The 27,182-nt window shown below is 42.6% G+C and overlaps 2 protein-coding genes across 4 annotated transcripts in view; one reads left to right on the forward strand and one right to left on the reverse strand.

Annotated features, from left to right (window-relative positions):
- Positions 1 to 10,914, forward strand: part of LOC109894821 (mitochondrial ribonuclease P catalytic subunit) — a 24,054-nt gene extending 13,140 nt beyond the window's left edge. For all 3 annotated transcript variants that reach the window (XM_020488499.2, XM_031828738.1, XM_031828739.1), the window contains 3 exons: positions 9,967 to 10,115; positions 10,335 to 10,530; positions 10,686 to 10,914. In XM_020488499.2, the coding sequence (XP_020344088.2) occupies positions 9,967 to 10,115; positions 10,335 to 10,530; positions 10,686 to 10,817 (477 nt within the window). In that variant the 3' untranslated portion in view covers positions 10,818 to 10,914. The remainder of the gene's footprint in view (positions 1 to 9,966; positions 10,116 to 10,334; positions 10,531 to 10,685) is intronic.
- Positions 10,915 to 19,847: 8,933 nt separating this feature from the next.
- LOC109894366 (NF-kappa-B inhibitor alpha-like) lies at positions 19,848 to 22,610 on the reverse strand. The gene is made up of 6 exons (XM_020487814.2): positions 22,285 to 22,610; positions 21,670 to 21,775; positions 21,278 to 21,491; positions 20,997 to 21,085; positions 20,609 to 20,866; positions 19,848 to 20,374 (listed from the first exon to the last, which is right to left on the reverse strand). The coding sequence occupies exons 1-6, from the start codon at positions 22,575 to 22,577 to the stop codon at positions 20,330 to 20,332; spliced, it is 1,005 nt and encodes a 334-aa protein (XP_020343403.1). The 5' UTR covers positions 22,578 to 22,610; the 3' UTR covers positions 19,848 to 20,329.
- Positions 22,611 to 27,182: the final 4,572 nt, after the last annotated feature.

Genomic DNA, 27,182 nt, shown 5'->3' on the forward strand with positions numbered 1-27,182 from the left:
TTCATACAAATATTTACACATGTTAAGTTTGCTGAAATTAACGCAGTTGACAGTGAGAGGGCGTTTCGGTTTTTGCTGAGTTTATATAGCATTGTGAGAATCCCAATACATATCGTATCGGTGCGTAAGTAAAGTGATAATATCACTGGCAATTTCCCAGCACTACTAGTGATGTGCCTTCTGCAGTGCAATTATACTGCAACCTATATACAGTAGCTATTAGAACATAGTGCACATGCACAGCTGGTGTTACCACTTCCATTTCAGTGTGTTTAGGTTCATACTGACTCACTGTTAGTCTTACTCAGTCTTCCACACTAACCAAACCACAGTCAGCGTCAATCAAAAGCAATATTCCAATGCAGGGGATGTTTCCTAAATCTGAACTTTTTTACCACTTGAGTGGTCGAGCATCAGTCATCATCATGAAAGCAAATACACTCGAACGTCTCAGACTTGGGTTGAATCAGTGAATCAGAGAAAATAACCTTTTCCCCCACTGATGACTAAGGCTGGAATCACTGTCAATATTACAAATTCCTAGTAACGGAATATAAAGGGTGCCTATCTTGTATTTGTAACTCAGTACAATTACGTCATTCTGGACAGGATGTACGGTATGTCTGCTCCCTCTCTCCGGTTGCTACTAGGGGATGATATAGTGCACAGCACAGCCACGCCAGCATGTATAGACCCCTCGGAAAGAGCCAAATACAAATATCCGTCTTGAATTCCAATGAAATGAAATCAAATTTATTTATATAGCCCTTCGTACATCAGCTGATATCTCAAAGTGCTGTACAGAAACCCAGCCTAAAACCCCAAACAGCAAGCAATGCAGGTGTAGAAGCACGGTGGCTAGGAAAAACTCCCTAGAAAGGCCAATACCTAGGAAGAAACCTAGAGAGGAACCAGGCTATGTGGGGTGGCCAGTCCTCTTCTGGCTGTGCCGGGTGGAGATTATAACAGAACATGGCCAAGATGTTCAAATGTTCATAAATGACCAGCATGGTCGAATAATAATAAGGCAGAACAGTTGAAACTAGAGCAGCAGCACAGTCAGGTGGAAGTTGAAACTGGAGCAGCAGCATGGCCAGGTGGACTGGGGACAGCAAGGAGTCATCATGTCAGGTAGTCCTGGGGCATGGTCCTAGGGCTCAGGTCCTCCGAGAGAGAGAAAGAAAGAGAGAAGGAGAGAATTAGAGAACGCACACTTAGATTCACACAGGACACCGAATAGGACAGGAGAAGTACTCCAGATATAACAAACTGACCCCAGCCCCCCGACACATAAACTACTGCAGCATAAATACTGGAGGCTGAGACAGGAGGGGTCAGGAGACACTGAATAAGTTGTAATGCCAGCCCACATAAGTTACCCATATGCTTCCCCCACTTGAGACACAGAGGCGATGGCATTGTCACGGCTGCATGGGGCTATGGGAGGCTGTTAATAAATGACAACACTTTTTCATGTGGGAAAGATGGGTATATTTTTAGTGCTGTGTATATTTATTTAACCATGGGCTCATAGCCGAAGAAACCCACAGAGTATTATATCTGTGCTCTGTAAGCAGAACCCTCAGTCACCACAGTCTGGCCAGCAGTCTGCCATGCATACACAAACACACACACAGTGTGAATAATCCCTCCACCTCCCCACAGCTGTTTAGCCTCTTGTTTCTCTGACAGGTGAGCTGAGCATTAGTGAGGAGCAGGGGGGACTGTGGCCTCAGGGCACTTACTGCATAGAGTAGATATGAATAACCTGCTCCCAGCTTTCAAATACAGCAGTTCTGTATTTCTATAAATGCAGCACATGTAGCTTTGTTTCAGCACACCTACAGACTCTTATGCCTTATTGAGGGGATTTCTCTTCCATTGTAATATGACTAAAATCAGTATTGTGTATTTGTGGTGCTGACTTCTGTCCTAGTTATCAGCTAAAGGTCACATCTCCCCAACCCACTCGTCTGCATTCTCAACCACATCAGACAGACATACAAACGGACATGTCAGAGTTTTTGCATGTGTGTGAAACTATTATTATACTGAACAAAAATATAAATGCAACATGCAAAAATTTCAAAGATTTTACTGAGGTACAGTTCGTATAAGGAAATCTGTATTTCACATGACTGCGAATACAGATATGCATCATTGGCCACAGATACCTTAAAAAAAGGAAAGGGCTGTCTGGGATGACCAAGCAGGCAACGAGAAACAACTTATTAGGGTGCAAACAATATTAGGGTCAGTAGCGGTGTGTGTGTAAATTCACTGGGGAAGCCAGAAAAAATGGCATATTATAACATATGTGTTGTGATAATTGCGTTGTTTGCTCTATAACCTGTTAATTAATATGCCTAAAGGCAGACAATAAGAAGACACAGTGGCAGAATAAATTCAACCATACCTTTTATTTTGTCACAAAACCGGATAGCAACCTCTGTCTGGTTTAGTCCTCAAAGCATATTGCATGTAACAGACCATTACATGACCTACAGCATGGTCAAGCAAGTTAATGTTTCCGACATTTTTGGACCACTAAACAACTATTGATTTAGAACCACAGAGAGTTACCTCAAGTCTCAAAGAAAACAGGAGCTGCCTGCACTATTCCAGCTCCATTTCAACTTCAACATTTCAACATCATCAAATCACCTCTGCTTCATCTAATACAGTGATAACTAAAAGGTACCAAAAACAATTTAGTCCAATCAACGTAAGCTAAATATGATGTGGCTGCCCATGGTTCTGATTTCTGTGTGTGAACATGTGTGCGTATTTTAACGTTGACGAAACGGTCATTAGGTACACACTTTTATTTTTGTTGTCCTAGGCTACCTGGCTAAAATGCTTGCTCGCTAGCCTAACTTAGATTCATGGGCAATGTTAGCTAGTTAACATTAGCCTTCTACATCTAGCTACATATTGAACTTCCATCCTCTCGGGCCAGGGGCACAACAATGTATGAATTAATGGTTGGATCAGAATAGCCGTTATAATCATTGGCCAGTTTGGAGAATTAAGTAAAATCACAAGTCCAAATCCCTATCAACATCCATGGCTAATTTAGGAAAGGGCCAATTTTAGCTAGCTAGCTAGTCACCGGAGGACAACAACACAACATGATGTAACAATTAAAATGGTTTATTTCAATGACGTATGCTCTCAATGCGATTTGATAGGAGTGACGCCAAAATCCAAGCTGGCTTCCCTTGTCACTTTTTTTTGGTGTGCCAGGACCATTCACAGTTGAGCTCGCTCAGTTTAGCTCAATGCTGATTGGATCATTTTTTATACTTTTTTTTTAACAAGGGAGGACAAATGCTCACTGGCTTCCCTTGCATCCCATTCAGTGCTACTGGGAGCAACAAGGTTATACTAATTTGGACCAGACCGCATCAGATAGATGGCCTACACATAGAGACAGTGGGGCGCTGTTTGGCTCGCTCGGATGCTTTCTCCGGTGAGATACATTAAGCCTCTTGCGAATTGAAGAAAAGTTATGAAATACATAGAGATGAAAGATACATTTTTTATTTTATTTTTTATTGGCACATTTTTTAGGGAAGCCTGGCTTCCCTTGGCATCCATTAATACACACCACTGACAAAGGTTTCATTTCTCAAAACTTAGAAAATACAAATTATGTCAAGGAAATAAACCAAAGTGCTTTAAAATATACAAAGGGATACGTTATTTGAAATGAAAAACGGACTGTCCTATACAGTCTTAACTTAAAAAATAACTTTGATCCAACATGCAGGAACAGAACGTACACGAACAGAACGTACACAAACCAAAAATCAACTACCTGAAGGCAGACTAAGGAGAGTGGCCAGTTCCATTCCCTGGTCCAAGGGGAGTCTGCAAACCATCAAGTTTACATTATAACAAGAATGATATAACGTTTAGATCATGTTTTTAAATACAATCGTTATTTTAACAATAACAGTACACGATATCAATGTATAACTGTACTTCACTATTTTAAACTCCCCGGAGTGAACAGAGCGTTGGCATTTCCCAACGCCCCGCCGGAACCCTATTTTAAGCCTGGGATTCCGTTTGGGCCTCCTTTACCAGAACACCGCGGCATCCCATGCTGCAGATCTGAGGCTGTAAAAGCCTATTTATGTTTGATCCAAAAATGTGTTCGGAGACCGTGTGGATGGTGTGACGCAATTGCGGAGCCTCGGAAGGCACGCAGAGGCCAAATCGAGCTCTTTACCGCATCGCTGTGCGCCTCTTAAATGTTTTAACAACCACGTAAACTATGGAGCATGCACTCAACATAGAAACAATGATAGCAAATGCCAAACTGTATTTCTGCAATAAGGTTATGTATGGGATATAAGAAACAAGCTATGTGTCACATCATCATTTATTTTATATTTGATTTATTTAACCTTAATTTAACCAGGTAGGCTAGTTGAGGACAAGTTCTCATTTGCAACTGCGACCTGGCCAAGATAAAGCGTAGCAATTCGACACATATAAATACACATGGAATAAACAAAACAGTCAATAATACAGTAGAACAAAAGAAAACAAAAAGTCTATATACAGTGAGTGCAAATGAGGTAAGTTAAGGAAATAAATAGGCCGTGGTGGCGAAGTAATTACAATATAGCAATTAAACACTGGAATGGAATATCAGCAGAAGATGAATGTGCAGGTAGAGATACTGGGGTGCAAAGGAGCTAAATAAATAAATACCAGTATGGGGATGAGGTAGGTAGATAGATGGGCTGTTTACAGATGGGCTATGTACAGGTGCAGTGATCTGTAAGCTGCTCTGACAGCTGGTGCTTAAAGCTAGTGAGGGGATGACCAGTGAGATATACCTGCTGGAGCGCGTGCTACGAGTGGGTGCTGCTATGGTGACCAGTGAGCTGAGATAAGGCGGGGCTTTACCTAGCAGAGACTTGTAGATAACTTGTAGCCAGTGGGTTTGGCGACGAGTATGAAGCCAGGGCCAACCAACGAGAGCGTACAGGTCGCAATGGTGGGTAGTGTATGGGGCTTTGGTGACAAAACGGATGGCACTGTGATAGACTGCATCCAGTTTGCTGAGTAGAGTGTTGGAGGCTATTTTATAGATGACATTACCGAAGTCGAGGATCGGTAGGATGGTCAGTTTTACGAGGGTATGTTTGGCAGCATGAGTGAAGGATGCTTTTTTGTGATATAGGAAGCCGATTCTAGATTGAATTTTGGACTGGAGATGCTTAATGTGAGTCTGGAAGGAGAGTTTACAGTCTAACCAGACACCCAGGTATTTGTAGTTGTCCACTTATTCTAAGTCAGAGCCGTCCAGAGTAGTGATGCTGGACGGGCGAGCAGGTGCGGGCAGTGATCGATTGAATAGCATGCATTTAGTTTTACTTGCTTTTAAGAGCAGTTGGAGGCCATGGAAGGAGAGTTGTATGGCACTGAAGCTCGTCTGGAGGTTAGTTAACACAGTGTCCAAGGAGGGGCCAGAAGTATACAGAATGGTGTCGTCTGCATAGAGGTGGATCAGAGAATCGCCAGCAGCAAGAGCAACATCATTGATGTATACAGAAAAGAGAGTTGGCCCGAGAATTGAACCCTGTGGCACACCCATAGACTGTCAGAGGTCCGGACAACAGGCCCTCCGATTTGACACACTGAACTCTAATCAGAGAAGTAGTTGGTAAACCAGGCGAGGCAATCATTTGAGAAACCAAGGCTGTTGAGTCTGCCAATAAGAATGTTGTGATTGACAGAGTCGAAAGCCTTGGCCAGGTCGATGAATACGGCTGCACAGTAATGTCTCGTATCGATGGCGGTTATGATGTCGTTTAGAACCTTAAGCGTGGCTGAGGTGCACCCATGACCAGCTCTGAAACCAGATTGCATAGCGGAGAAGGTATGGTGGGATTCGAAATGGTCAGTAATCTGTTTGTTAACTTGGCTTTCGAAGATCTGAGAAAGACAGGGTAGGATAGATATAGGTCTGTAGCAGTTTGGGTCTAGAGTGTCACCCCCTTTGAAGAGGGGGTTGACCGCGGCAGCTTTCCAATCTTTGGGAATCTCAGACAATACGAAAAAGAGGTTGAACAGGCTAGTAATAGGGGTTGCAACAATTTCGGCAGATAATATATACAGTGGGGCAAAAAAGTATTTAGTCAGCCACCAATTGTGCAAGTTCTCCCACTTAAAAAGATGAGAGAGGCCTGTAATTTTCATCATAGGTACACTTCAAAATCACATTGTAGGATTTTTTATGAATTTATTTGCAAATTATGGTGGAAAATAAGTATTTGGTCACCTACAAACAAGCAAGATTTCTGGGTCTCACAGACCTGTAACTTCTTCTTTAAGAGGCTCCTCTGTCCTCCACTCGTTACCTGTATTAATGGCACCTGTTTGAACTTGTTATCAGTATAAAAGACACCTGTCCACAACCTCAAACAGTCACACTCCAAACTCCACTATGGCCAAGACCAAAGAGCTGTCAAAGGACACCAGAAACAAAATTGTAGACCTGCACCAGACTGGGAAGACTGAATCTGCAATAGGTAAGCAGCTTGGTTTGAAGAAATCAACTGTGGGAGCAATTATTAGGAAATGGAAGACATACAAGACCACTGATAATCTCCCTCCATCTGGGGCTCCACGCAAGATCCCACCCCGTGGGGTCAAAATGATCACAAGAATGGTGAGCAAAAATCCCAGAACCACACGGGGGGACCTAGTGAATGACCTGCAGAGAGCTGGGACCAAAGTAACAAAGCCTACCATCAGTAACACACTACGCCGCCAGGGACTCAAATCCTGCAGTGCCAGACGTGTCCCCCTGCTTAAGCCAGTACATGTCCAGGCCCATCTGAAGTTTACTAGAGAGCATTTGGATGATCCAGAAGAAGATTGGGAGAATGTCATATGGTCAGGTGAAACCAAAATATAACCTTTTGGTAAAAACTCAACTCGTCGTGTTTGGAGGACAAAAAATGCTGAGTTGCATCCAAAGAACACCATACCTACTGTGAAGCATGGGGTGGAAACATCATGCTTTGGGGCTGTTTTTCTGCAAAGGGACCAGGACGACTGATCCGTGTAAAGGAAAGAATGAATGGGGCCATGTATCATGAGATTTTGAGTGAAAACCTCCATCAGCAAGGGCATTGAAGATGAAACGTGGCTGGGTCTTTCAGCATGACAATGATCCCAAACACACCGCCCGGGCAACAAAGGAGTGGCTTCGTAAGAAGCATTTCAAGGTCCTGGAGTGGCCTAGCCAGTCTCCATATCTCAACCCCATAGAAAATCTTTGGAGGGAGTTGAAAATCCATGCTGCCCAGCAACAGCCCCAAAACATCACTGCTCTAGAGGAGATCTGCATGGAGGAATGGGCCAAAATACCAGCAACAGTGTGTGAAAACCTTGTGAAGACTTACAGAAAACGCTTGACCTCTGTCATTGCAAACAAAGGGTATATAACAAAGTATTGAGAAACTTTTGTTATTGACCAAATACTTATTTTCCACCATAATTTGCAAATAAATTCATAAAAAAATCCTACAATGTGATTTTCTGGATTCTTTTTCCTCATTTTGTCTGTCATAGTTGAAGTGTACCTATGATGAAAATTACAGGCCTCGCTCATCTTTTTAAGTGGGAGAACTTGCACAATTGGTGGCTGACTAAATACTTTTTTGCCCCACTGTATATAATATATTATATGTATCGCCATATACAGTATATAGTGCAAAATGAGGACATAAAATGAAAGGGATATTTGTTAGGCAGGGGTTTTTATTAGGCAGGGGTTTTTATTAGGCAGGGGTTTTTATTGTGTGGCTCGTCACGGGCTGTCACGGGCGTGGATCAGAAACCTGTCAATATCTGGTGTGGATGTCGATTAAGGCAGACCCCGCACCTCTCTGATTCAGAGGGGTTGTGTTAAATGCGGAAGACACATTTCATTTGAAGGCATTCAGTTGTACAACTGACTAGGTATCACCCTTTCCCTTTTAATGGCTGTACGATGTTGCTGGATATTGTCGGGAACTGGAACACGCTGTCGTACACGTCGATCAAAAGCATCCGATATGGAGGCCATGGAAGAACTGAGACATTTTCAGCTTCCAGGAATTGTGTACAGATCCTTGCGACATGTGGCTGTGCATTATCATGCTGAAACATGAGGTGATGGGGGCGGATGAATGGCACGACAATGGGCCTCAGGATCTTGTTGTGGTATCTTTGAATTCAAATTGACATCGATAAAATGCAATTGTGTTCATTGTCCGTAGCTTATGCCTTCCCATACCATAACCCCACTGCCACCATGGGGCACTCTGTTCATAACGTTGAAGGCAGCAAACTGCTCACCCATATGACGCCATATACAGTGCCTTCGGAAAGTATTCAGACACCTTGATTTTTTCCCACATTTTCTTACGTTATAGCCTTATTCTAAAATGGATTAAATTGTTTTTGTCCCTCATCAATCTACACACAATATTATATAATGACAAAGCAAAAAGTGTTAAGAAATTTGAGCAAATTTATATAAAATATCACATTTCCTTAAGTATTCAGACCCTTTACTCAGTACTTTGTTGAAGCACCTTTGGCAGTGATTACAGCCTCGAGTCTTCTTGGGTATGACACTACAAGCTTGGCACACACAGTTGGGGAGTTTCTCCCCTTCTCTGCAGATCCTCTCAAGCTCTGTCAGGTTGGATGGGGAGCATTGTTGCACAGCTATTTTCAGGTCTCTCCAGAGATGTTCGATTGGGTTCAAGTCCGGGATCTGGCTGGGCCACTCAAGGACTTTCAGAGACTTGTCCCGAAGCCACTCCTGTGTTGTCTTCTCTGTGTGCTTAGGGTCATTATCCTTTTTGGAAGGTGAACCTTGCCCCAGTCTGAGGTCCTGAGCGCTCTGGAGCAGGTTTTCATCAAGGATCTCTCTGTTCTTTGCTCCGTTCATCTTTGTCTCAATCTTGACAGGTCTCCCAGTCCTTGCCACTGAAAAACATCCCCACATTATGATGCTGCCACCACCACTGTAGGGATGGTGCCAGGTTTCAGGCCATCTTGGTTTCATCAGTCCAGAGAAACGTGTTTCTCATGGTCTGAGAGTCTTTAGGTGCCTTTTGCCAAACTCCAAGCGGGTTGTCATGTGCCTTTTACTGAGGAGTGGCTTCCGTCTGGCCACTCTACCATGAAGGCCTGATTGGTGGAGTGCTGCAGAGATGGTTGTCCTTCTGGAAGGTTCTCCCATCTCCACAGAGGAATTCTAGAACTCTGTCAGAGTGACAATCAGGTTCTTGGTCACCTCCCTGACCAAGGCCTTTCTCCCCCGATTGCTCAGTTTGGCTGTGCGGCCAGCTCTAGGAAGAGTCTTGCTGGTTCCAAACTTCTTCCATTTAAGAATGATGGAGGCCACTGTGTTCTTGGGGACCTGCAGTAATGTTTTGGTACCCTTCCCCAGATCTGTGCCTCGACACAATCCTGTCTCGGAGCCCTACGGACATTTCCTTCGACCTCATGGCTTGGTTTTTGCTCTGACACACTGTCAACTGTGGGACCTTATATAGACAGGTGTGTGCCTTTTCATGTCCTATCAATTGAATTTACCACAGGTGGACTCAAATTAAGGTGTAGAAACATCCTCAAGGATGATCAATGGAAACAGGATGCACCTGAGCTATTTTTCAAGTGTAATCGCAAAGGGTCTGAATACTTATCGAAGTAAGGTATTTCTATATTTTAGTTTTAATACATTTTCGAAAAATGTCTAAAAACCTGTTTTCAATTTGTCATTATGGAGTATTGTGTGTAGATTGATGAGGGGGGAAAAATCTATTTAATTCATTTTAGAAAAAGGCTGTAACGTAACAAAATGTGGATAAAGTCAAGGCATCTGAATACTTTCCGAATGCACTGTATGTGATGATGACTAATCGTGTTGGTGTTTCTATGCAGCTTCTGGAGGTGGTGTCGGAGCTTGAGCGCCAGGGCCTGGTCATCCTGGTCCTGGGGAGGAAGCATATGCAGCGGCCCTCACGCAGCTGGGACAGACATGACATGAGCTTGGTCCAGCAGAAGGCCCACTGCTTCTTCACTGACAACATGTGAGTTCAGCCCTGTGTCTTGCAAACCATAGCTTTCTGGTAGATCATTCATATCCATATTATAAGAGTACAGGTCACTCTTGCAAAAGAGACTTTATCTAATTGAGAATAACTAAAGGCTGAAAGAAAATATATGTTTTTGTGCAATACATTGGGTAAAGTTACCGATGTGTATTCTTTGGGTTTGTTTGGATGTTGACACCTCTGGTTGTTTGTCAGTTCTGAGGATGACCCTTTCCTGCTGTATGCCACACTGCACTCTGGGAACCACTGCAACTTTGTTAGCCGGGACCTGATGAGGGACCACAAGGCCTGCCTGCCAGACGGTGCCACCCGACGCCTCTTCTTCAAGTGGCAGAGAGGCCACCAGCTGGTGCTGAGCAGCTACACCCCGGGAAAGAGAGTACGATTCCAGGTGAGAGTAACAGGGAGATAGAGCTTGCTTATTCATTACACATCGATGCATAGTATCTGTTGTCTACATGAGGACCTAAAAGGCATATAGATTTTTTTTAAAGTATGGCCTGTGTATGTTTATTACAATTCTTGTGTTCTGTACATTTTTTCCAGAGGATATTAAGTTATGACACCATTGTCCAGACAAATGGAGGCTCCTGGCACATCCCCTATGATGAGAATGGGGCAGAGAGATGCACTTATGAAGTTCCACAGAAGTGGCTGTGTCTCACCAAGGCAAAATAAGGACCCACTTAGAACTGGTTGATCTTCACAAACCTGTCAATACAGTGTTCGTCAATGAAACTATAGCATGTGAAAAAGAATAAAAGACTGAAAAAAAGCTTCGTTCTTTTCTTGTAGTCAAAATGCATTCAGTAAACCAAGAGGTGTCTTAAAACAACGTTTGTTGGATTGACCCGGACATCAACTACTGTTCCTAAACCAATTCCGGGGTCATTATCTTGCATGTTTTTTTCCTCAGCAGTTCTGTTTTCAGTTTACTTACAACTTTTATACAAATGTACTTTTATACAAATTGTTTGCCAACACAATGTTCCCGAGGGTCGAGTGCAGGATTTGACCGACATATTACCATCTTCTCTCCGGAGAGCAGACTAACAAAGTCGGTTAGTATGGGATAGTTCTGAAGAAATTAAAATACCAACTTGCCCAGTCATTATTGTAGCCAACTATAGTAGGTACCTAACGTTAATGTTATCTAACCTGGCCATAGCTAACGTTAGCTCAGTTAAAAAATAATAAAGCTAACTAGCTGCTTTATAATGTCAGTGAATGGATAAAGTATGTTAATATTGTCAGATTTCTAACAGCTAGTTTATTGATTATTGTTTGCTAACTACAGCAATTAAGCAATTAGCTAACTTTGCAAGCTGATCGAATTCAAATCTGCCAGCCTTCATGCTGAGTTTGAAACAGTTACTATAGTAAGCTAACTTTTACAACTAGCTATTCCTGTCAAGTTATTTGACAGAAGTAGACCGTTACACCATGGCCATAAGAGGGTAACTTAGTAGCAACTAGCTGTCCAGTAATGAGTTGTCATTCGTTGAGTGTCTTGGCACAGATGCGTTCATGGTCTGAGCCCGTCAATGTGGTGAATAGCCTTCATCATGACATGCAGTGACAGCTTTGAAGCTGTAGATCTCTCACCTTAACAAAAGTCTGGAGTGATGCATCATTTTGCCCTGTTCTGTTTATTTTCCCAGAATATGCATTCAAGGCTATCAACCAAGGTGGCCTTACCTCAGTAGCTATCAGAGGGCAAGACTGTGCAGTTGTCATCACACAGAATTCCAGTAAGAACACCCTTTATAACTATTTCAGTACTCAGTTATCAATATGCCTATGTGATGTTATATGCAGTCATCAGATGTACTCTTCAATCTTTCCCATAGGACAAGCTTGTTGATGCCATCCACAGTCACATACTTATTCAGAATCACAGAAAACATTGGCTGTGTCATTTTGGAATGATGGGTAAGAAACGTGTTAATGTTGAAATATCCACTAAATATGAACCTTATGAAAGGTATTAGTTAATGTATGTAATAATGACTGTAATCGTGACCGATTCATTTGTGTTCAGCTGACAGCAAGTCCAGAGGGCTCGTTACGAGGCAGCCAACTGCAAGTAGAAGTACGGTTATGAGATCCCAGTGGATATGCTGTGTAAGAGGATGGCTTACATCTCTTAGGTGTACACACAGAACGCTGAGATGAGACCTCTTGGTTTCTGTAAGTGTTACACAATTGTCAACAAAAAAAACACCAGTGTAGCTGAGAAGTTTCAAGATATACAGTACATGTCAGAAGTTTGGACACACCCACTCATTCCAGGGTTTTTCTTTATTTTTACTATTTTCTACATTGTAGAATAATAGCGAAGACATCAAAACTATATGGAATCATATAACTATATGGAAAATCTAATTAACTGTGAATATTCCATTTAAACAATACAGTCAATCCACAGCCATACACTGGCTCAAATCAGTTGATGATAAGACCATAAATGCAACAAGTATTGATATCAAAATATATTTTAGATTCTTCAAAGTAGTCACCCTTTGCCTTGATGACAGCGCTGCACACTCTTGGCATTCTCTCAACCAGCTTCACCTGGAATGCTTTAACAACAGTCTTAAAGGAGTCCTCACATATCCTGAGCACTTGTTGGCTGCTTTTCCTTAATTCTGGGGTCCAACTCATCCCAAACCATCTCAATTGGGTTGAGGTCAGATGATTGTGGAGGACAGTTCATCTGATGCAGCACTCCATCACTCTCCTTGGTCATATAACCCTTACACAACCTGAAGGTGTGTTGGGAAATAAATTATTGTTCTACTAAGTGCAAACCAGATGGGATGGCGTTTTGCTGCAGAGTTGTGGTATACATGCTGGTTGTGTGCCTTGAATTCTAAATAAATCACGGACAGTGTCACCAGCAAAGCACCATCACACCTCCTCCTCCATGCTTCATGGTGGGAACTACATATGCGGAGATCATCCATATACCTAATCTAAATCTCACAAAGGCACAGCAGATGAAACCAAAAATCTCACATTTGGACAGATTTCCACCGGTCTAATGTCCGTTGCTCGTGTTTCTTGGCAAGTCTCTTTTTATTGGTGTCGGTGAACTCGGTGAAGCATTTATTTGGGCTGCAATTTCTGAGGCTGGTAACTCTAATGAATTTTTCCTCTGCAGCAGAGGTAACTCTGGGTCTTCTTTTCCTGTGGTGGTCCTCATGAGAGACAGTTTCATCATAGCGCTTGATGGTTTTTGCGACTGCGCTTGAAGAAACTTTCAAAGTTCTTGAAATGTTCCTATTGACTGACCTTCATGTCTTAAAGTAATGATGGACTGTCGTTCAGGCAAAGGGTGGCTACTTTGAAAAATATAAAATATATTTTGATTTGTTTACTACATGATTCCATTTGTGTTATTTCATAGTTTTGATTTCTTCACTATTTTTCAATAATGTAGAAAATAGTAGAAATAAAGTTGAGCCCATTGAGCACGTCTGGGACCTGTTGGATCGGAGGGTGAGGGCTAGGGCCATTCCCCCCCAGAACTTGCAGGTGCCTTGGTAGGAGAGTGGGGTAACATCTCACAGCAATAACTGGCAAATCTGGTGCAGTCCATGAGGAGGAGATGCACTGCAGTACTTAATGCAGCTGGTGGCCACAGATACTGACTGTTACTTTTGACTTTGACCCCCCCCCCCCCCCGTTGTTCAGTGACATATTATTCAATCACTGTTAGTCATGTCTGTGGAACTTGTTCAGTTTGTGTCTGTTGTTGAATCTTATGTTCATACAAATATTTACACATGTTCAGTTTGCTGAAAATAAACACAGTTGACAGTGAGAAGAAGTTTCTTTTTTTGCTGAGTTATATATATATATATATCTTTGCAGGATCCTGACTGAGACTGAAATTGATGTCCACCTTGTGTCCCAGTCAGAGCGAGATTGAGTGTTTCCTTGTGTTCCAAACTAGAGGGGAGACTACCCTAGAGAAATGAGCACTACCACAGATCTTCAGAACAAAAGCTCTGACTTGCTGTACATTTACGCTGTTCAGTTCATGTTTTTGAGATTATTTTCCCATATACTTTATTTTCCCATATACTTTATTTTCCCATATAGATATGGTGCATATATCCAAAGCCTAATGCTGACTATAGAAATCTCTGAAACTCCTCTGTTACTTACTTACACTCCAGAGTGGCGCAGCTGTATAAGGCACTGCATCTCAGTGCTAGAGGCTTCACTACAGACCCTGGTTCAATACAATTGGCTCAGCGTCGGGTTTGGCCAGGGCAGGCCGTCATTGTAAATAAGAATTTGTTCTTATCTGACTTGCCTAGTTAAATAAAGGTTCAATTAAACTTACTAACCGACATAAGTGGTTTCAGCTCTTCTGGAATAAATTGTGGGCCACTAGTATTAAGCATGAGAGATACTCACCAGCTCAATACATTAGTGATGCAACAACACAAGAATATTATAATTAATTGATTGCTACTAGCTCCTATCAGTACAGCAAAAATGTCAAACAAGGACACAAATAATAAATCAAATGTCAGAACGAGTCCAGTTAACCCAAATAACACTTTCAGTAATCCAAATGCAATCTATTCGTATATACTGTTGAAGTCGGAAGTTAACATACACCTTAAACGGAGTTTAAATGCATTTGGTTTTCAGTTCCTGACATTTAATCAGAGTAAAAATTATCTTAGGTCAGTTAGGATCACCACTTTATTTTAAGAAGGTGAAATGTTAGAATAATAGTTGAGAGAGTGATTTATTTCAGCTTTTATTTCTTTCATCACATTCCCAGTGGGTCAGAAGTTTACATACACTCAATTAGTATTTGGTAACATTGCCTTTAAATTGTTTAACTTGGGTCAAACATTTAGTGTAAACTTCCACAAGCTTCCCAAGTTGGGTGAATTTTGGCCCATTCCTCCTGACAGAGCTGGTGTAACTGAGTCAGTTTTCTAGGCCTCCTTGCCCGCACAAGCTTTTTCAGTTCTGCCCACAAATTTTCTATAGGATTGAGGTCAGGGCTTTGTGATGGCCACTCCAATACCTTGACTTTGTTGGCCTTAAGCCATTTTGCCACAACTTTGGAAGTATGCTTGGGGTAATTGTCCATTTGGAAGACCCATTTGCAACCAAGCTTTAACTTCTGACTGATGTCTTGAGATGTTGCTTCAATATATCCACATCATTTTCCTACCTCATGATGCCATCTATTTTGTGAAGTGCACCAGTCCCTCCTGCAGCAAAGCACCCCCACAACATGATGCTGCCACCCCCGTGCTTCACGGTTGGTATGGGGTTCTTCGAGTTGCAAGCCTCCCCCTTTTTCCTTCAAACATAAAAATAATCATTATGGCCAAACAGTTCTATTTTTGTTTCATCAGACCAGAGGACATTTCTCCAAAAAGTACGATCTTTGTCCCAGTTGCAGTTGCAAACCGTAATCTTGATTTTTTTTTTATGGCGGTTTTGGAGCAGTGGCTTCTTCCTTGCTGAGTGGCCTTTCAGGTTATGTCGATATAGGACTCGTTTTACTGTGGATATAAATAATTTTGTACCCGTTTCTCCCAGCATCTTCACAATGTCCTTTGCTGTTGTTCTGCGATTGATTTTCACTTTTCGCACCAAAGTACGTTCATCTCTCGGAGACAGAACGCGCCTCCTTCCTGATTGGTATGACGGCCACATGGTCCCATGGTGTTTATAGTTGCGTACTATTGTTTGTACAGATGAACGTGGTACCTTCAGGCATTTAGAAATTGCTCCCAAGGATGAACCAGACTTGTGGAGGTCTACAATTATTTTTTTCTGAGGTCTTGGCTGATTTCTTTTGATTTTCCCATGATGTCAAGCAAAGAGGCACTGAATTTGAATGTAGGCATTGCAATACATCCACAGGTACACCTCCAATTGACTCAAATTATGTCAATTAGCCTTTTTTTTTTATTTTTTTTTTTTACCTTTATTTAACCAGGCAAGTCAGTTAAGAACAAATTCTTATTTTCAATGACGGCCTAGGAACAGTGGGTTAACTGCCTGTTCAAGGGCAGAACGACAGATTTTGTACCTTGTCAGCTCGGGGATTTGAACTTGCAACCTTTCGGTTACTAGTCCAATGCTCTAACCACTAGGCTACACTGCCGCCCTATCAGAAGCTTCTAAAGCCATGACATCATTATTTTTGATTTTCCAAGCTGTTTAAAGACACAGTCAACTTACTGTATGTAAACTTCTGACCCACTGGAATTGTGATACAGTTAATTATAAGTGAAATAATCTGCAAAGAATTGTTGGAAAAATGTGTCATGCACAAAGTAGATGTCCTAACCGACTTGCCAAAACTAAAATGTGTGGAGTGGTTGAAAAAACTAGTTTTAATGACTCCAACCTAAGTGTATGTACATCTCCGACTTCAACTAGATGGGAGGGATTGAGGGTAGCTGAAGGATGTGACTGGATGGTCTTCAGATGTAGATGGGATGCGTTGAGGGTAGCTGAAGGCTGGCACGAAAGACCAACAAAAAATAACTCATGTAAGATACAGCGTATTCGGAAAGTATTCAGAACTCTTTACTTTTTCCACATTTTGTTACGTTACAGCCTTATTCTAAAATGTATTCAATAGTCCCCCCCCCCCCTCAATCTACACACAATACCCCATAATGAAAATATCAAAAACAGGTTTAGAATTTTTTGCAAATGTATTAAGAAAACCAACTACAATATCACATTTCCGTATGTATTCAGACCCTTTACTCAGTACTTTGTTGCAGCGATTACAGCCTTGAGTCTTATTGGGTGTGATGCTACAAGTTTAGCACACCTGTATTTGGGGAGTTTCTCCCATTCTTCTCTGCAGATCAAGCTGTCAGGTTGGATGGGTTTCTCCAAAGATGATCGATTGGGTTCAAGTCCGGGTTTGGGCTGGGCCACTCAAGGACATTGAGACTGTCAGAGTGACCATCGGGTTCCTGATCACCTCCCTGACTAAGGCTCTTCTCCCCCGATTGCTCAGTTTGGCTGGGCAGCCAGCTCTAGGAAGAGTCTTGGTGGTTCCAAACTTCTTCCACTTAAGAATGATGGAGGCCACTCTTCTTGGGGACCTTCAATGCTGCAGACATTTTTGGTACCCTTCCCCAGATCTGTGCCTCGATGCAATCCTGTCTCTGAGCTCTACAGACAATTCGTTTGACCTCATGGCTTGGATTTTGTTCAGACATGCACGGTCAACTCTAGGATATTATGTAGACAGGTGTATGCCTTTCTAAATCATGTCCAATCAATTGGATTTACCACAGGTGGACTCCAATCAAGTTGTAAAAACATCTCAAGGATGATCAATGGAATAAGGATGCACCTGAGCTCAATATCTTTTCTCTGTAGACATCAATGATGTCACTCTTGCTTCTGGGGATTCTCTGATCCACCTCTACGCAGACGACACCATTCTGTATACTTCTGGCCCTTCTTTGGACACTGTGTTAACAAACCTCCAGACGAGCTTCAATGCCATACAACACTCCTTCCGTGGCCTCCAACTGCTCTTAAATGCAAGTAAAACTAAATGCATGTTCTTCAACCGATCGCTGCCCGACCCAGTCCGCCCATCTAGCATCACTACTCTGGATGGTTCTGACTTAGAATATGTGGACAACTACAAATACCTAGGTGTCTGGTTAGACTGTAAACTCTCCTTCCAGACTCACATTAAGCATCTCCTATCCAAAATTAAATCTAGAATCAGCTTCGTATTTCTTAACAAATCCTCTTTCACTCACGTTGGCAAACATACCCTCGTAAAACTGACTATCCTACCGATCCTTAACTTCGGTGATGTCATTTACAAAATAGCCTCCAGCACTCTACTCAGCAAATTGGATGTAGTCTATCACGGTGCCATCCGTTTTGTCACCAAAGCTCCATATACCACCCACCACTGCGACCTGTATGCTCTCGTTGGCTGGCCCTCGCTTCATATTCATCGCCAAACCCACTGGCTCCAGGTCATCTATAAGTCTTTGCTAGATAAAGCCCCGCCTTATCTCAGCTCACTGGTAACCATAGCAGCACCCACCCGTAGCACGCCCTCCAGCAGGTATATTTCACTGGTCATCCCCAAAGCCAACTCCTCGTTTGGCCGCCTTTCCTTCCAGTTCTCTGCTGCCAATGACTGGAACAAATTGCAAAAATCACTGAAGCTTGAGTCTTATCTCCCTCACTAACTTTAAGCATCAGCTGTCAGAGCAGCTTACCGATCATTACACCTGTACACAGCCCATCTGTTAATAGCCCACCCAACTACCTCATCCTCATATTATTATTTTTCTTGCTCCTTTGCACCCCAGTATCTCTACTTGCACATCTATCACACAGTGTTTAATTGCTAAAATGTAATTATTTTGCCACTATGGCCTATTTATTGCCTTACCCCCCTAATCGTACTACATTTGCACCGCACCCACTGTATATAGATTTTTCTATTGTGTTTTTAACTATACATTTGTTTATCCCATGTGGAACTCTGTCGCACTGCTTTGCTTTATCTTGACCAGGTTGCAGTTGCTCTCAACTGGCCTAACTGGTTAAATAAAGGGGAAATCAAATAAATAATTGAGTCTCATAGCAAAGGGTTTGAATAGTTATGTAAATAAGGTATTTTATTTTTAATACATTTGCAAACATTTCTAAAAACGTGTTCTCTTTGTCATTATGGGGTATTGTGTGTAGATTGAGGGAAAACATTTTAAACATTTTAGGCTGTAACAACAAAATGTTGAAAAAGTGGAAGGGGTCTGAATACTGTATATTCCCCTTCATGAAGACAGTCCGGATTTTCCATCCGAAGGCTTTGTCATTTCGCCATGTCATGCTGAGTCATACAAGTCCCTCTTAACCCCCATTGGGGCGCTTTTCTGAATTGCCTGACTGCCCCTCTGTGTTTCCTGCTCTCTTAGGGCTTTGAGGGAGTATGCTGTGACTAAATCATTTGCCTTCACTTGCAGAGGTTTCTTTGAGAATATACCACTGAAAAGTAGAACGACGGGGGCAAAATTACTCATCTTTGTAGTATCAACACTAGTAGCTCTATGGTAGAATCCCGTGAGAATTTTAGCTTGTACAACCACACTGGCACTAGTATTAGATTTCTAGCAGACAGTTTGTTCAAACACGCAGTTAGTTATGCTGTATCTTCCTCATCACGTGACCATAATTACATTGGAGAATCCCTTCTGACTAATTGTAAGAGAGGAATTCCGTGAAGTTCCTCATGTCTGGAATACCATGTCTGGGAACTATGACTCCCCAGCGGAATTTTCAACGCTGGAAATTCCATTGTACTCCACTATAATAATATAGATACAGACCTCTACAAGTCTATGAATATATGTTACGGCTCTTCCTGCCTGCGACTCATTCTGAAGCCTGATCACCAGCATCCTTACACTTCAGTCCCTTATTCTGTTCAGGCATTTGTGGTTTGCCATTATATCTTCATAATAATGTGTGTCTTGAACACTGACCTTTCAGGATCTGTTTGATATATTTAACATAATTAAATAATTCAGTCTCAGAGATATGGTCACATTCCAAATAGTCCATTGGGCATGTTGCCTGCACTTTCAAGTACTGGAAAAATAAAAAAGCTAATTTTTTTCATCACTATCTCCCACACTGATGGAAAAACACCAGAAATCAAGGCGAAGTTAAATGTCATGTTTTAATTTACTAGAGTTTGTGGTTTGCTTTACCTTTCCACACGCAATGGATAACATTTACAGTAATGTCAAACTTTATACATTTACAGTAATGTCAAACTTTATACATTTACAGTTATAAAAAAAAAATATGTATTTGTATTCACAGCCATTTACAATATAATACATGCTGATGCTATTACATCGTTGGTTGGATGTAAGCTTTGTGATAATGAGTATCTATCAGAGAGCCATAAAGACCATTATTTATTGGCATCCATTTAGTTTATTTGGCATCTTCTCATTGGTTCACACTGTCCATCATCACTATGTCAGTCCTAGGGTGTACCCCAGCCTTCTGCCATCCTCAACTTCTGAGGTTGGCACCACTGCTGGGCATGCCACTGTACCATAGCTAGAGCCTGTGGGCAGCAGAGCTTCTCCCTGTCTGTACTACTGTTCTCTACAGGTTCTTTGGTCGACTTCCTACTTGTGCATATTCCATTGAATGTCATCATACCAACATGTTACCTGCGAAAGGAAAGAAGGTGGATTAGAGCCAAAGTTTATGACTATGTAAAACATCCAATCTGCTAGGTTCACTCATGACGTAGTTAGATATGCTGAACCGTTTCACAGCCGTTTCACCAGAGAATATGGAAAAACCCTACGCTGCATAAGCAATCACACACAGTAGAGATGCCTCACACACAAACACACACACACCTACAGTCCACATACTCACATCAGTTCAGTCACACTCACCTCTTCCTCATCAGACTGTCCCTCTTCCTCACTGTCCTCAGACTCACTGTCTGGCAGTTCTCTCAACTCCTGAGCCGTCAGCTCATACAGTTCCCTTTGGATGGCGGCGTTCTTGCGACCGTAGGTCAAGTGGTACGGCGTGTGACCTCCATAGGTCTGGCTGTTGACGTTAGCCCCGTTATTGACCAGGAGCCGTACCAAGTCCAGGTTCTGTAGGTCCACAGCTAGGTGGAGAGGGCTGCGGCCATTACACTGCTCCTGGAATGCCAAACAAGTTCATGGGAAATACACAGCATTTGGGTGCTTTTTTAGGAAATGTGAATGACATAATCAAATTGACTATTGTGAGGGTGGGGTTGAAAAAAGGCTAACTTGCTGCATAGCCTACCTGTGCATCGATGTCAGCTCCGAGAGCAACAAGGCTCTCCACAAGCGAGAGAAAGCCATGGATAGAGACCAGATGCAAACAGTTCTGACCTGAATCAGAGAAAGACCAATGGTCAGAGAACAGGGTAATACTTTACATTAAGTTGCTCTTATACCTGTGTAATTACTACAGTAACATTGTTGTTAAACATTTTTGTAACTGTTTAGTTCCAGTAATGGCCACAGGTTCCCCACAAGCTGAAATAAGTAACAGAAAATAAACTGTGTTTTTCAGTGTCTTACCACTGTAGTTTGGTGTGGCCATGATGGCTGGGAGCTGGGTAGAGCAGCCCTGGGTCTGGGTGAGGACACTGAAGCAGGTGAGAGAGCCCTTCCTACAGGCGATGTGGAGGGCTGTATTGCCACTGTCGTCCACTAGCATTGGGTCACAGCCAGCCCTCAGCAGACGCTCCACTATCTCAGCCTGCTCTGTGATCACAGCCAGATGGAGCGGAGTCTGTATAGGGGAGCAGGACGGGTATGGTTAGGAACTGAAAGTACGAGTCTCTCGCTGCCCCGCTCTCGATCACACACCTTTTACTGTATTTGTGAATCTACTTCATTCCCTCTCATACACACACCTTGTATTCTATCTAAGCATTTACTGTAATTGTGCAGGTCTTAACTGTATGTACCTGTCTCTGGTAGTTCTGTTGATTGAGGAAAGGCTCATTGCACGACAGCTCTATCAACTTCCTTGCACAGTCCTTGGCTTCATGGATAATGGCAAGGTGGAGAAGCCTGATTAGAAGAAAAGGGGGAATTATTAACTGCTCAGACTACTCAAAAATAAGTGAATATGATTCATGAATACGACACAAGGTTAAAACTTAGAATGAAAAACAGGCAGCACTTCATAGTCGTCACACCTTTCCCTCAAGCTATTTCTACTAGTGGTGGCTTGAGACCTGCGCACCGTTGCAGCGTATCTGGTTTCTGGCACGAGGCCCGGGACTTTCCAGACCAGCGGAGTGTGAGCGCCGCCTTCTTTGACCCCCAGCCATAGTACATTCCGTTCTGAAAGGTTTGTTTACGTAAAGCCCACAATGGCCATAATCACTCTCCCCCAATACCTTCCTTGTGCATTGTTTAGATTGCAAATGCAACTTTTGCACACAGGAAGACAACCATAATTGCGCTATAATTAGTCGACTACAAAAATGAGCTTATTATGTAACCGAGAAACAACAGTCGATTTAACTCGAAACAAAACTTGAATGTCTTGATTTGATTAAAGTATCTCAACATACGTGTCTCCATCCTCTAAAACGTGTTCCTTCCAGGGTTCATTGCCGCATTCGTCTCTCTGCGGTGAGGAACAATCCACACGAAGACTCTCGAGCTCACTGGCGACAACTTCATATTCCTCGTCTTTGAGAGAGTCAAGGCCGCTGTCCAGCCGCTCTTCGTTGATAGATTGCACTTTCCTATCCTTAGAATGTCGACCATCAGTGTTATAATCCATATGGTTGAGGATACTAGCTCGATGAAGGTCCATTGTTGACACTGGCTGCAGTGCTGGTAGTAATTCGGATCTTGACATACACCAGCGTTAAATTCTCTGTAGTGCCGGAGGGGGAGGAGTCAACACAGGGTGGGGGATTTCCAGGCGGTACGCAGGACTCCAAACGGTCTCCATGGGGAAATTTGGGCCCCACATATTTCGATTCTGCATTTTCATACTTGTGGCCTCAACAGATTAGGTTTATGTTAGAACACTGCAAAGGGGTTTGGATATTTTTGCATAATCCTACATAAAAGCAAAGAATAGCCTAAGTGAAAAACAAAACAAATACATTCACTCATGAAATTAAATTGTGTCAAGAATACAAAATATGATTTTGTGCATGGAGATTATAGGCTATGATCTATTCTGCTAGTAGCCTACTGGCTGAGTAGACCTATCAAATGTTTTTTTTTTTATATATATTTTGTCCCTTTGCAATGATATGTCTAATGACATACATACATACATACATATATATATATATATATATACATACATACATACATATACATATATACATACATACATACATACATATACACATATATATACATACATACATACATACATACATATATATACATATATATACATACATACATACACATATATACACATATATACATACATATATACATACATACATACATACATATACTGCTCAAAAAAATAAAGGGAACACTTAAACACAATGTAACTCCAAGTCAATCACACTTCTGTGAAATCAAACTGTCCACTTAGGAAGCAACACTGATTGACACATTTCACATGCTGTTGTGCAAATGGAATAGACAACAGGTGGAAATTATAGGCAATTAGCAAGACACCCCCAATAAAGGAGTGGTTCTGCAGGTGGTGACCATAGACCACTTCTCAGTTCTTATGCTTCTTGGCTGATGTTTTGGTCACTTTTGAATGCTGGCGGTGCTTTCACTCTAGTGGTAGCATGAGACAGAGTCTACAACCCACACAAGTGGCTCAGGTAGTGCAGCTCATCCAGGATGGCACATCAATGCGAGCTGTGGCAAGAAGGTTTGCTGTGTCTGTCAGCGTAGTGTCCAGAGCATGGAGGCGCTACCAGGAGACAGGCCAGTACATCAGGAGAAGTGGAGGAGGCCGTAGGAGGGCAACAACCCAGCAGCAAGACCGCTACCTCCGCCTTTGTGCAAGGAGGAGCAGGAGGAGCCCTGCAAAATGACCTCCAGCAGGCCACAAATGTGCTTGTGTTTGCTCAAACGGTCAGAAATAGACTCCGTGAGGGTGGTATGAGGGCCCGACATCCACAGGTGGGGGTTGTGCTTACAGCCCAACACCGTGCAGGACGTTTGGCATTTGCCAGAGAACACCAAGATTGGCAAATTCGCCACTGGCACCCTGTGCTCTTCACAGATGAAAGCAGGTTCACACTGAGCACATGTGACAGATGTGACAGAGTCTGGAGACGCCGTGGAGAACGTTCTGCTGCCTGCAACATCCTCCAGCATGACCGGTTTGGCGGTGGGTCAGTCATGGTGTGGGGTGGCATTTCTTTGGGGGGCCGCACAGCCCTCCATGTGCTCGCCAGAGGTAGCCTGACTGCCATTAGGTACCGAGATGAGATCCTCAGACCCCTTGTGAGACCATATGCTGGTGCGGTTGGCCCTGGGTTCCTCCTAATGCAAGACAATGCTAGACCTCATGTGGCTGGAGTGTGTCAGCAGTTCCTGCAAGAGGAAGGCATTGATGCTATGGACTGGCCCGCCCGTTCCCCAGACCTGAATCCAATTGAGCACATCATGTCTCGCTCCACCCACCAACGCCACATTGCACCACAGACTGTCCAGGAGTTGGCGGATGCTTTAGTCCAGGTCTGGGAGGAGATCCCTCAGGAGACCATCTGCCACCTCATCAGGTGCATGCCCAGACGTTGTAGGGAGGTCATACAGGCACGTGGAGGCCACACACACACTTCTGAGACTCATTTTGTCTTGTTTTAAGGACATTACATCAAAGTTGGATCAGCCTGTAGTGTGGTTTTCCACTTTCATTTTGAGTGTGACTCCAAATCCAGACCTCCATGGGTTGATAAATTTGATTTCCATTGATCATTTGTGTGATTTTGTTGTCAGCACATTCAACTATGTAAAGAAAAAAGTATTTAATAAGAATATTTCATTAATTCAGATCTAGGATGTGTTATTTTAGTGTTCCCTTTATTTTTTTGAGCAGTGTATAATATTTCCTAATTGTAATGCAGTTCTAAGGGAAAGTCCTGTGTTTGCTTATTTATCCTGGGTGCCAATTTACTTTACTGTTCAAATTGTGCGGTTCTGAACAACACAGGGTATTCTAGGGGTCTTCCTATTTGCATAACACAGGGGATGAAACACAATCACACACATCAAGGTACATTTCTCTTCAAAGCAACAGAAACATAGCAACTATCTCCATGTTACCAGACCACACTGGCAGGAACATACGCACTCTAGTGGTAACCACGGTTCATCTGACTTCATAGACTGACAAAACATGACTAATAGAAAAGAAGAACCATTTGTTGACATTCTAACCCTGTGTATACCTGGTGCTAACATGGGTCCTGATCTACTCTACATTCTGATTGCGCCCACATTTCCAGAAATGTGTCTACATATGATATTAAAATGTGTCTTATCTACTGGGTCTGCATTGTGACCCGATTTCCTGGTTCATTCCTTTATGCAAATTATTTCACAACTATTCTTTCTAAATCCTATTTATTGTAAGACGCATTTATGTTATCAATCAATGGTGCCACCTGTCAATGATTTTAGAGAACCGAATAATGAGGATTTAAATGTTCTCTGTTCAGTTCTGTCTACACTTGTAAGATATCCAGACACAATGAGTGTCGGACTACTGTACCTCGGGAGGTGGGAAAGATGAACATTTCACAATCAGATCACAATGTTCCTTTTGATTGTTTACACCGGTCTAAAAACGTGGGCACAATCAGAATGTCGACAAGATCAGGACAAAAGACACAACCAGGTATAAATGGTGCTTTTGAGTCTGCCTGTTTGACTATGGTTGAACCATGATTTGATCAATAACCAGTATAACAAAACAACTAATCATTTGACAAGGCAGGTGGCAGAAAAATACCTGATTTGCAATAAAGGAAATAAGTCATGTTTACTTCCCTGTGACACAAGACTGTGTTAAATCTGACTTTAAAGTCTAGGTACGGGAGGCCATCACGTTTTTTATCTCCTATTATGAGAGGCCTTGTATGGAATGTTCTCTTGAGATATTCTATTGAGACACATGACTGGGTGGACCAGACGTGGTAGGAAACTCCCGGGACATGGAGTACTTTTTGAGGAACAACAAGAATGTCTGTCTCTTGCTAACTGTGTGTAAACAACAAAGGGGATGGGAGACTCTCTTGTTACACTAATGAGTGTGCACGCAGAAACACACACACACACACACACACACAAAGTATAAGAAATGCAGTATATTCATTTTCAAGACAAAATGTCTCACCTGACATTGTAATAGAAACACTTAACAAGCGTTGCTGCAAGAATAATGTGTGATGGGTGGATGGGAGTTTCCAAGGAAACTCAACCTTGTAAAAAACAATGACATAAAATACACGTAATATACCAAGGAAGGAGACAGAACGCGTCTCCTTCCTGAGCGGCATGACGGCTGCGTGGTCCCACGGTGTTTATACTTGCGTACTATTGTTTGTACAGATGAATGTGGTACCTTCCGGCGTTTGGAAATTGCTCCCAAGGATGAACCAGACTTGTGGAGGTCTACAATTATTTTCTGAGGTCTTGGTTCGATTTCTTTTGATTTTTCCATGATGTCAAGCAAAGAGGCACTGAGTTTGAAGGTAGGCCTTGAAATACATCCACAGGTACACCTCCAATTGACACAAATGATGTCAATTAGCCTATCAGAAGCTTCTAAAGCCATGACATAATTTTCTGGAATTTTCCCAGGTGTTTAAAGGCACAGTCAACTTAGTGTATGTAAACTTCTGACCCACAATTTTGATACAGTGAATTATAAATGAAATGATCTGTCTGAGAGCAATTGTTGGAAACATTACTTGTGTCATGCACAAAGTAGATGTCCTAACCGACTTGCCAAACCTATAGTTTGTTAACAAGAAATGTGTGGAGTGGTTGAAAAACAAGTTGTAATGACTCCAACCTAAGTGTATGTAAACTTCTGACTTCAACTGTACCTCTGTTGCAGAGGATAAGTTAGAGTTAACTGCACCTCAGATTGCAGCCCAAATAAATGCTTTACAGAGTTCAAGTAACAGACACATCTCAACATCAACTGTTGAGGGGAGGGCCTCCTGAGTGGTGCAGTGGTCTAAGGCACTGCATCGCAGTGCTAGCTGTGCCACGAGGGATCCTGGTTCAAGTCCAGGCTCTGTCGCAGCCAGCCGTGACCGGGAGACCCATGGGATGGCGCACAATTGACTCAGCATTGTCTGGGTTAGGGGAGGGTTTGGCCAGCAGGGATATTCTTGTAGTGACTCCTGTGGTGGGCCAGGCACAATGCACACTGACACAGTTGCCAGGTGTACAGCGTTTCCTCAGACACATTGGGGTGGCTGGCTACTGGGTTAAGCCGCATTGTGTCAAGAAGCAATGC

Source organism: Oncorhynchus kisutch, linkage group LG7 (assembly GCF_002021735.2).
Source record: "Oncorhynchus kisutch isolate 150728-3 linkage group LG7, Okis_V2, whole genome shotgun sequence".
Taxonomy (NCBI): Eukaryota; Metazoa; Chordata; class Actinopteri; order Salmoniformes; family Salmonidae; genus Oncorhynchus; species Oncorhynchus kisutch.

Excerpts from the sequence above, each read along its gene's own strand:
- LOC109894366 (XM_020487814.2), bottom strand. The coding sequence starts at position 22,577 with ATGTCAAGATCCGAATTACTACCAGCACTGCAGCCAGTGTCAACAATG. Across the intron at positions 21,492-21,669 it reads AACAGAACTACCAGAGACAG|ACTCCGCTCCATCTGGCTGT; the intron begins GTACATACAGTT and ends TCCCCTATACAG. Across the intron at positions 21,086-21,277 it reads GGCCACACCAAACTACAGTG|GTCAGAACTGTTTGCATCTG; the intron begins GTAAGACACTGA and ends TCTCTGATTCAG.